This window comes from Bombus impatiens, unplaced genomic scaffold, assembly GCF_000188095.3.
Source record: "Bombus impatiens unplaced genomic scaffold, BIMP_2.2 scf_0311, whole genome shotgun sequence".
Taxonomy (NCBI): domain Eukaryota; kingdom Metazoa; phylum Arthropoda; class Insecta; order Hymenoptera; family Apidae; genus Bombus; species Bombus impatiens.
In genome coordinates this window covers 490,266-502,083 of record NT_176730.1, presented here as the reverse complement: position 1 = coordinate 502,083, position 11,818 = coordinate 490,266, and the positions used below count along the sequence as shown (strand labels likewise).

The 11,818-nt window shown below is 34.9% G+C and overlaps 1 protein-coding gene across 1 annotated transcript; it reads left to right on the top strand.

The window, feature by feature from the left end:
• Nucleotides 1–52: 52 nt before the first annotated feature.
• Nucleotides 53–9,890, top strand: LOC100740946 (15-hydroxyprostaglandin dehydrogenase [NAD(+)]). Its single transcript, XM_012384866.3, has 7 exons — nt 53–304; nt 5,302–5,422; nt 6,257–6,380; nt 6,761–6,867; nt 6,975–7,148; nt 7,772–7,926; nt 9,171–9,890. Exons 2-7 carry the CDS (start codon nt 5,330–5,332, stop codon nt 9,283–9,285), a joined length of 768 nt encoding a protein of 255 aa, XP_012240289.1. The 5' UTR covers nt 53–304; nt 5,302–5,329; the 3' UTR covers nt 9,286–9,890.
• Nucleotides 9,891–11,818: the final 1,928 nt, after the last annotated feature.

The window sequence follows — 11,818 nt, the reverse complement described above, 5'->3', positions numbered from 1 at the left end:
CCGCCAATCAATATCGAGGCACTGTGGGGTGTGTGCGTTCACGGGGAGGCAGTGAAAAGCGACGGAGCAGCCAGTGCGTCCGCGGCCGTCAACCACACCTTGTCGAGGAAAGCAGCTCGCGAGAGACACGCGCGCATCCACGCACACATACATACACAGACACACACACAGACACACACACGCACACACACACCTCTCGCAAAGCACCCCGTCGTCGTCGTTCGACCGGTCGTTTCGCTTTCGACGCGGTCTGCCTGTTGCGGGACGGCTGATTCGTCGAAGGAAGGATCATCACAAGTGCAAGGTACCTGGGTGGATAGTGCGGGGGAGTTTTTTTTTACGCTTCTCGTTACGGAGGGAAAATAAAAAGGGAGGGATGGAAGCTTCAAAAGGGGTGGATTTGGAAGGAAGAATGCTTGTCACACGGTTCTTGGTGAATCTGTTTCGCTTTGAATTCTGGCTGGTGGATTTCAGGTTTCGATTTCGGGGGTAGAATCGTGGTGGCTTTTTCGTTCTCGATTTTACGAGAATGTTGGGTCTTGCCAGAGGATACCTGGTAGATTTCGAAGCAACGTAAACGAGCCTCGCTTGTTGATCACTATTTTCAGGGTAGAATCGCGATGGTATTCGAAGAAATCACTCTAAAGGTGCTCGGTCCTGATTCTTGGTGAATTTGTTTCGCTTCGAATTCGACGGATTTGGGATTTTGAGATTTCGAAGGTAGAATTGTAGCGGTTTCATTTGGCATTTTATGAGAATTGAGAGGGAATGAAGATTCTACGGGATTTTAGCGAGCTACGAAAAGTTTACAACGTAAAAGATGCAAAAATTTGACGAACGACGATTAGGTACGAAAGGAGGGAGACCGTGTGAAAAGTTTTGAAGTATTTAAAAACCTAGAACTCCCAAAAGAATCGTGCGTTAGAAGTACGAAATTATAAGCGTGTATAAAAATTGAAGAGGATAGATAAGTAGAGACTGCGAAGATAAATCCGCTTAGTGCCGAAAGACGAGTCAAAATTTGAGGGAAATGTCTTCACAGTGAAAGTTTTAAGAGTCATCCCGCGACGTGTTTACGGATAACGAGTTACACGAATATTATTTCGAAGATGTATCACGTTGGTTGATTTTATCTTCTTTGGATAGCGTGAAAAGTATTCGCGAGTTATAATAAATTTATAATTTTAATTTGAAATGCGAAAGTGAACTTGTTTGCTGAAAATTGAAATATTATCTATGTTCTGCGGATACAGATCTTTTTTCTTTTCTTTTATCTTATCTGACGTTGTTAGAATACAAAGATTAATCTTTCTAGTACCTCGTTCATTAAAGCGTTAAATCATCGTTACGCCATAAAATATAGTAGAACAAGTACCTCCATATTTCTTATTACATATCGCGAAAATTACTTAAAACACGTCTTTCTCAAATTATCCAGTTTCGTTTGATTCTCCTACTAAAAACAAATACCAAATACAATTAGATATAACTAGTACTGGATGAATACTATTAAATAAAGAAGTATATACGATATATCGTAATTTTGTTATGTTTTGACGGGTGATTTTCTTCGATTTTTATTTCTATTCTAAACCTAACAAATTTCTCAAACAATTTATAGAGCACCGAAAAAGCATCGAAGAAGGTTTTAACTTTTCTCGCATCAACCATTCTGACCGAAAGTCCCATAAAACCAAACTCCATCGACGTCTCTTATTTTACCTCGCCAACAGAGAAATTTCAGTGTCACAGTATCCTTAAAAAATAGAAGAATATTCGAGGCTACTGTCTCGGGACCACTCGATGTCCGTGAACTGGATTCTTTGCCATTCTTTGCCATTCGACGGGAAATTTTGTCCCCAGAGGACCGCTTGTCTTCTCCGAGAAAAGAACACGGACTAAGAACGTAAAAAAAGAAAGACCAAGGAATACTAATCGTACAATGGCTCGCGATAATATTTCAACACTGATCGCTTTATCAGAAACATTCGTACAAATATATGATATAATATCTGAACATAGAAAAGAGAGCGTTGAACGAAAAAAACTGTACGCTACGTTTCCCACTTATTTTCACACGTAAAATAATCTCTCGTCTATTGCTGTCTGATCGAGATTAGACAAATTCACGTATGCCTGATAAATTTCCAAATTGAATTTCCTCGGGAACCAAGCTTCCAATATAGCTTCAGTATTCTTGCTTTTCGTCTTATTATTTCGTGCTATAGAATCCCTCTGATCTGAACGGTATCGCGAATTTCCAGAACCATTTCGATGTATCTGCAACGATTTGGAATCGTGCAACTACTTACGGACAATAATGTACATGCACTATGGATGAAAAGACGGTAGGAACACGGAGGGTTAATGGTGGTCGAGTGTTTTCGAGGAGGCAGCGTAGGTGAAAGTGGAGAAGAGGTGCGTGGTAAACCGTGACGGGCGGCGGTTCTCCAGCCGGATATCGAGCGATCGAGCTCGTCGTGAATTTTTTAGATCGGCCCTTTTTGATGCTCTCTGGCCGGAACGTGTTCGTAGGTTTATCTACGGCTACCAGACACACGAGCTGCCTCGTACCTCGTGTCACGTCGTCTGCAATATTAAACGAAGCTGCGTGATGCTGTTTCACTGTCGCGAGAGGCTTGAATCAGACAATATGGGGGCGCGTTTGAAATCCTCTACTTTGCCCGCGTGAAATTCCTCTTGCTGCACATTCTCTTTCTCTCTCTCTCTCTCTTTCTTTCTTTCTCGTTCTGTTTTCACAACTCGCTGCTGGTATCTTCTGCTCTGCGTGTTTATTTTGTGTTACACGTTTTCTTGCGCCCTTTGTTCTTCCTTTTATTTGACGCGTGGTAGAAAGTCAGGTGGAGGTTTCGAGAGAACGCGGTGAATTTTTTATTTCACGATCCCGGGTCGCGGTTTGCGAGAGAAAGTTTCCTCGACTTTCATATTGCATGTAGGTATTTGATAGTTTATTCTTCCTCGAGATCGTTGGTATTCGTATTCTTCTTTTCGAAATTTGTGTTTGTTGGTTTTATCGCAATTGATTTTATGAATTGCATTTGATACGAAATGGAAAATTTTGGAAAGTTTGTAGTTTGCTTTATATCTAATACGTGATATTTTCTCAACATTGAAACAGTCTGATTTTCCATACAGGGAAATGTATAAAATATCTTAAGCGATACAGCTGCTTATCGTAATATATTATGGTTGAGACAGATTTCTAATTCGGTTCTTTAATTATTAATTTCTTTATTCGTGTTTATAAATATATATGAAATTGCATGAACATTTTAAGTCCCCTTCTATTTAGTTATTTATAAACGCAAATCCCTTTTTTATAATCACTTTTGTATTACAGCAGGTGATAGAGAACGAGCTGCATCGTTTTTGTGTGTTTTTACGATGTCTAAAAGACGAATTTTCGTGTTTCGTGACCATAACAGAACTTTGCCTGGCCAAACTATAGTTAACAGAATGTATTCCCATTATGTAAATTACTGAAAGAAGATAAAATCTATGATTCACGGGGAACAGTAGAATAATCACATTTCAACCATGCTAAATTTCAACTATTTAAAAGAATCGTTAAAACTACCACCGTTTTACCGAATTTACCATATATTTTCCTCGTAAACTCGCAGTAAAATCTCCAATTCGAAGCTTAGATAGATAATAAACGCTATTATACACACTAAATAAGCACTATTATATTGTGTGTTACAGTTATCTAAAAATTGTAAAGCTAGCATGTTTAAAAATTTCCAGTCAGTATCCAACATACCCAATATCCAATATTACTTAAAAGTTTTTAGATATCACTGTTGAAATGTATAGTAAAAACTTATATTCGCTAATTTCTTACTTCTACCGTTACAAATACGCTTCAATGATTTAGTAAAGTAAAAGTTTTAACAATCTAAGATACAAAGTCGCATTTTCCAATTCCCTAAAATATCATCCGTTAAATTTCCCAATCGAAAATATTAACAATTTAAAAACGATTTAAAATGATCAAATCCTGTTACTATTAAAATATAAAGCCCTAAAAATTATCACGGTTCAAGTCAGTCTATTGCTATTTTCCATGAAATAGTATCTTCCCTTTATTGTTGTGAAAAATACGTTTTCGAATCGCGGGAAAGTATCGCAACAAAGCGACAACCCAATTAACAATAAAAGTAAAAAAATGATACTCTGACAACTTAACTATCCAAATACAAATGTTCAAAATCTTCGCGTACACTACTACGATTGTTAGCCCATTTAAGAAAAATTCAGATTTCAAGTTTCTCCATTAAGAATAAATGCTGTAAATGCTGTATGTATTCATTTTTTGAAATACTTAAAATTGCTTAAAAAACTGAAATTACACGACTGTTCATTTCGAACGATGTAGTTTCTCATGAATTTCTCAGTTCGTAGTTGATAGACATAGCATGGCGGGAGTCTGGCAGTCGGAGCGTGTGGTAAACGACTCGTTCGAAGCGGATTCAGTGAGTCAGGCGCCTTTATTTCCGAACGAGCATCCCCATCGTCGGGAAGTCGAGTACGAAATGGTTATAACGAGACGGTAAAATTCGATTTCACCCGTGTGGCCGATCACACGTCGCGGCAGACCAGAAGTCGTTTGCACGTGCTTTTCAAAACGGATTCAAGATGAAACCGACGCGTCGGATTGACTTCAGCCCTTTCAAATTGATTCCTTTGAAACTGGTTTGCAAAATGTTAAATTTTTCAGAAAGTTAGAAGCGTTCTTCGATAGTTGACGCACAGTAATACGTAAAAGTATTTGAACGATTTGTACAGTTTATAGAAATCCTTTATGTAAAGTTAATTGGCATTGTAACAAGATTATTGCTGTTATGTCGATGCATACGATTTTAGTATTTCATACAAATTTTATAAATTCTAAGGAGATAATAGCTATGTATAAAAAATGTGTAAAAAGTTCTGAAAAAACACATTGTCTGAAAATTTGTCGTATTTACCTTACATTTCGCTGTGAACGTTTCGAACATGTTACGTGTTAGAATTTTGATCTCTATCGATTGAAAAAAATTACTATTGATCCATGTAAATGTTTCTGTTTAGGTAATGAGGTGTATTGAAACTTCTCTCGATAAAATACATTTTGTCAAATAAAACGGTATACAATTTTTTACATGATAATTATTACTGTCAATTTATATTCGCTATCGTTAAACAACTAGTGTAAATATTTTTCAAATAATTTCTGAAAGAACGAAACGTTTATTTCTATTCAAGAACGATATAGGTATCGTGTTTTTTCATTTACAGACGGATAATTGACAAGGGCCTGTAGAAGATGGACGTAAAAGGGCGAGTTGCCCTGGTGACGGGCGCCGCTTCCGGTATCGGTAAATCTTGCGCCGTGGAATTATTAAACGAAGGCGCGATGGTGAGTAAAAAAAAAAAAAAAAGAGAAAAAGGAAAATATTCAATGTAAAACTAACGCGAGAGAAAAATTTCCATAGCTTCCGTTTAATTTAAAAAGTTACCGTGTTTGATATCTACGAAACAGTTTCTTGCAAGCTTTTATTAAATTTCATAAATAACGAAAGTATGTAATTTTGTCTATTTATTTAAACAAATTTTAAATTCCTCTTCCGATTTTATTTATCCGAGCTACCTTAAAATATATCACGACTTTTCCGAAATACGATTCAAACATATAAAATGCACTTCGTAATCTCAAAATGAAAAATTTTTAAACAGTAAAAAAAGAAAAAAATAAAAAAGAAAGAAAGAAAAGGAGAAACGAAATGATACGAAATGAAAGTATCGAGAAAGAAGCTTCGTATTTTCAGTCGTGATAGCGTGAAGTAGCAATGAAATTTTTACAGTGCTGTTTTCATTAAGGGAAGTAGCGATATGGGTTTACCCCATAGCACGTAGTAGCTATAAAAAATTCGTATTAATAGAGGGCTAAGGGGAACCAACAGAGTTTATACTTATATTTCGCGAAACCTCCTTAAGGATGTAACCTTGACTTAGTATGCATACCGTTCCATGAATGTTTCGACGCCTTATGCTAAAAATTATCTCGCGTATATTTAGATCGCTCTCCAGTGAAGTTTTATCTTGGCTTCTGACCGACTTCTACGGAATAGTAATACGTCATGTTACTGGCAATAATGTCTCGTTTTACCACGCATTACGTGTAAAACATTATTAAATAAAATTCTATTCTATTCTAATTATTACATTATACATTACATTTTTCTATATATAGGTGTCTATATGCGATATAAACTCAGAAGAGGGTGAAAAATTAGCAGAAACTCTGTCTACGGAACATGGGAAAGACCGTGTGATCTTCTGTCAATGCGACGTCACAGACTATTCGCAATTCGAGGGTAAATATTTTCCTATTACAATATTAATTGAAATTTTCAGAGTATAATGCGAAAAATCTAACTGATTTATCGATTATTAAAATGGAAATCATACGTTCGTTTTCTACCTATCAACACGCGTGTAACTTATTTATAAAAATATAATTATACTCTAATGATCCAGGTTCCATTTATACTGAATAAAATTAAACTCTGTAAAATTTGACATTAATATTCAATATTCATAATGCAAAGTATAATCTTAAACATTCAATCTACATACACACGCGTGCACTTGATTTATTATACTTGATTAATTTCAATCTACAGAAATCCATCGCAATTAAATTTACATAGTTATTTAATTTACGTCAGAGCAACGTACTAATTTTAATTCGCAGAATCGTTTCAAACAACGTTCGCGACGTTCGGCCACATCGATATCGTTGTTAATAACGCTGGAATAATGAACGATCGATTTTGGGAACTGGAAGTGGACATTAACGTTGTGAGTATTTAATATTCAACACCTTCCTAAACTTTCTCGACGCTCTTTCCTTTTCCTCCTGATTTTTCTGTTTTATCTGCACGAGGTCTTTGTTGAAATTATTGCAGAATGGCGTGATCCGCGGAACTTTGCTCGCTCAGCGATTTATGGGAACGGACAGGGGTGGCCAGGGTGGAATAGTGGTTAATATTGGAAGCAACGTCAGCATCAACCCTTATGCGAGTGTTCCAATTTACTCTGCCACCAAAGCGGCAATCGTCAACTTCACCAGAGCGTTTGGGGTAAATTAACTTTGACGATGATTAATAATAAAATTGCATTCGTAGTTCACGCGTTAAATAGATCACGAGCTAAGAAGACAATCGTAGAAAGTTATTATGGAAAAATACGAGAGATAAATAATCTTCTAGTAACATGTAGTTTATATGTATAGATACGTACTTATCTCTACATATGCATGTGCATTACACGAGATTCCCTCGAGAGACATTACGTTTGTTTAATTTAGGACACTTCTGTACGCGAATGTCATAAATTACATTGTATCCAATTTATCAAAAGGCATAGATATCATACATATACATGTATATCGTATTTATTTTACAATTCAGGACTTCCTTCTTTTTTTACACGAACATCATGATTCATTTTTATCTAAATCTATAAAGTTTGATGTCACAGGGATAAAAATCGATCGATGTATTTATGTTCTTATTTTACGATACCTTTCGATCAATTCAAATCCTTTTTTACAGAAAGTTTCAAGCAAAATCTCCGAGATACTTGTTCAAAAATATCCAGTATATATAGATTTTCCGTATAAAAATCGTCATTTATCTTTGATCTAACTTACAAGATTTGGAAATCGTGGGAATCAGTTTGATATTGTTGTCGTTTGCCATAGCACCAATACCACGTGGACTTAACCGGCGTGAAGGTGATGGCATTATGCCCAAGCGCGACAGATAGCAAATTATTAGGAGATGTCAGTAAACAATTGCTTTGGCCTCGATACGTAGACGCTTGGCTTCGTGACGTCGCCAGTTCAGTTCCTCAAAGGTAATAATACTTCCAATCATGATAATGGAATATTTTATAATTCACACTCTTTATCAAATAGAATGATAACGTTAGGATAATATTAGCATTAAGATATTACACAATCTCCTTATAGCTTCTTATATCATCATCTAGCTTTTAATTGTCAAGTTATTTAGTTTAAAATCTCTAATCAAACATTAGATTAAATTCATTAAATCGCAAACAATTCTTAATCTGATTTTATTGTGTATTTATTCTGTGCTTAATATTCTGTATTACGATATGTCCCTGTATCTATAGATGTTACAGTATAGCGGAAAAGTGAAATTACGCGGAAATGGCTGTTACAGTTTTATAAATACATATACGATCGATGTTATACACAAACTCTTATTATTTGACTATGGTTGTCGTTAAACTATAATATCAAATTATTTCCTCCCTTTTCTTATTAATTCGTTTATCCCTTTGAACAGCGTTCTATGCTATTAGAAACGCTGGTAGTCGGCTGAAACATAAACCGAAACATTTTTAAAATTTCGATTGTAAAAGCAGCACAGATTTCCTCTGTAGCGCTGCTTTATCTTACAATTTCAATGGAATATTTCAACAAGCTTCCAAATATAAAATATAATAGTAAAGGTTAATTTTCAGATTTCGTTTTACTCTAACGTTTATAGGATACTGCCGCGTCTTTGTTGTTTTATATTTTCAACAGAAGTCATGTTACCATTCTGCATTCTGTCAATTATTGGAATAATTGAAATATTTATGGACCGATGCAATTTTAAGAATAGCAAGAAATATCGTTTTTATCGTTTAGAAAAAATAAAAGGTAGCCTTAGCTAGCCAGATTTAATGAACTAAGGAAATTATTTCTAGGGATAGCAGATATTAAAATATTTATTAAAATGCTTATACATCTGTTGTCTTACATACGCGAACTTAATTTTATACACGGCAACAAAAGTTTACTCGTGACTAGTTAAAAATAAATATGTTGAGATATTTACAGCTATTCAATGAATAATTTCATATTCACCTCGAAAGATCGTTAACAGACTGTAGATTTTCATCACGTTCCATATCTTTATACAACAGAACTGAATAGGAATTCTCTGTGTAGAAATTTGTTGAACCTACAAATAGTTATAGCGGATATTTTATTTTGAATATTTTACACGTGAATATATATATATATATATATTGACAAACCTTAAACAAAAATTATAAAATTCACTAAACGATCTAATATGTTACAGATCAGAACACGTAGCTAAAGCGCTGATCCAGATTCTAAACACAGGCAAAAGTGGAAGCGTCTGGCTGGTGGAGAAGGACCAACCTCCTCACGAGATCACATTCCCGAAAAACTAAGATCCTAACTGTCACGATTCGCGTGAATTTACTCGCTTGAATTCAAATAGCTGTGCCGTACCACATACAAAACCTCTCATCGTCTCTCATCATCGCTACGAAAAAGAAAAGGAAAAGCAAATATTCCAGAATATTTCTGGTATCCACAAGCTAAAATTTATTTGCAATTCAAATTTTACGGTAAATTCGAGTTAACGACCTAAGGATCGATCATCGAGGAAGCGTGAAATGCTACGCGGGATGAAGAACACGTGTTTAGGTGTAAGGATGCATCAGTTCTATTGCCAAAGATTACGGAAGGCAATTAGTACGATGAGAATGTTTCTTTGTACGTTGTTATCCGTTCGTGTTAGATTTAGAAGGAATAACGTTCGTTTTAATTATAATATGATAATTTAACGGGATTTTCTCGAGTGTCCGTTCCTATTTTCCTTCGAGAGTGTACTCGATGGGAATTCACAGGAAATTCTTCAATAATGGCACGTCACAATGTTAATCTGAAGGAGGCAAATGATAATCTATAAATCGAGAAGTCATGCACTGCTGTAAGTTTCTCATTAACGCGTTTATCGCCACGTTATTTATACACGTTACATAGAAATCGAGGACCTTCGATGTTATCTTGTGTTCATTCGTTACAACAATCACGTGATTGAAAAGTAACGATGTGAGCATTTTAAGAAAAACAAGTTTATACATTTTATACGAATCGTTCTTTCTATAACGATACGTGAAAAGGGAGAATACTCCCAATTATGTCGTCGAGTGACACATTTGACATTTATCATTTTCGTTTCATGTTCATTTCAGACCAATGACGTAACTAAAGAAACGTCAACTGTTTGAGAAAATCGATTTAAAACACAAGATTATTAATTATTCAATCGTTTAACGATGAAAAACTTCGCTTCCTTTCATCATTTAATTGATAGTTCTCAGATTTTTATAGTTTTTATGAATTGACACTATCGTTGGATGGTGTAATTTAATTGAATAATCGTGGCACGTCTATCCTAGTGAGTAGTTCGCTTTTCGAAACAATTTTTACGAATACCTGAAAATTAATGGTTCTAACAAGCTGATGAAAAATTGTTAATTGCAATGAAAACTTTAAATTATGTACCTCCCTAACATCTTTAGGCATTAGAAGCCTGCTATTTCTAAAAATCTAAACAATCACGTGATATAAAAATGAAACCAAAATTGTATATCTAACACGTGAAACTAACATTTTTCACTTTATCTTCGAATGCACTGTCAGCTCGAACTGCCTTGGCGATCAACGCGTTAATTTAAATGTCGAGAAAAAATTAAATATACGCTGTGAATCGAAAGTTGGTCGAACGAACAACGTTTTCGATGAAAATGAAAAATCAGAATCACCATATTGGATTTTATATTGTTTAACAATTGCCATGTGTTCCCTATAAGACTCGATACTTTGTAAAATATATCCTCAACACTCTTTACTTATACATATTTGTTATACTGCGCGACTCTGCACAACAGGTTTCTAACCATTTTTCATAAACAATTGTAAAATCAAAGGACTTTGCTTAGATAGTCGTGTACAATGGTTGGCAGTAATATTTAAAGAGGTGTACGATGAATTTTATCACACCTTCCCTAAGCCCTTTGAAGAAACCTGTCTCCGATCTTTTAATAATAGATACACAAGCCGATTAGATATTTTACTGGTGGAGGTTTCAGACTAAACTTTGTTCGATATTTTTTGAATAGTAAAATAAGTAAAATTTCATGTTATCGACGATTATTATCATTAATCAATTTTTCCCGGAATGTAACACCTTTCGTGTAAAGATACGTAACATAATCTGCGCCATTTAAAAAAAAAAAAAAAAAATCGAACAAGGTTTTGATCTTTGGACTTGAAAAATTTTCAATGTTCAAAATGTACAAGCGTTTTTTAAGTTAGGCTTATAGTAACGTAATAAGGCAAGAAAAAGCGATAAAACGACTCGAACTAAATAATAATAATGATAATATTAATAATAATAATAATAATAATTAACCGTTTAAAATTAAAATAAATGAATTTACCTCAAACACACTAAACTGTCCAATTTGTAACTTGGATGCAAGCAATCGTATAATGTACTAACAGTAAGAGCGAATATCAATAGAAATGAATGGTAGTTGTCAAGATCGAATAACATTTTAAATTTTCTACTACTCCGTTCTAATTGCTCGATCACAATAAATTACGTATCAAAGTGTCTGCAAACGGGCGTGACTCGATATGTTCCAGTCCAGTACGTTAATACGATATTGATAAATGTATACTGAGAACGTTGAGAAACTGAACAAAATTCATTCCATCCATAAGTTAACGATTTTCTACATTTATAAAATAAAATCGATAATCGCGTAAGATCGAGTCCCTCGTTTGCGACTACCTTATGCAAACTTTCGACTGAACCGATCGAGAGGATAGATTTATTATCACGAAAGAAACCGATTCAAACGATTTGTCCAAGAACAGAACGATCAATCGTGCGTGTAATATTTTATA

Bases quoted from the DNA above. Each gene is read 5' to 3' on its own strand.
- LOC100740946 (XM_012384866.3), top strand. From the start codon at position 5,330: ATGGACGTAAAAGGGCGAGTTGCCCTGGTGACGGGCGCCGCTTCCGGT. The intron at 6,381-6,760 runs GTAAATATTTTC...TTTAATTCGCAG, and splicing joins AGACTATTCGCAATTCGAGG to AATCGTTTCAAACAACGTTC. The intron at 7,149-7,771 runs GTAAATTAACTT...CGTTTGCCATAG, and splicing joins ACTTCACCAGAGCGTTTGGG to CACCAATACCACGTGGACTT.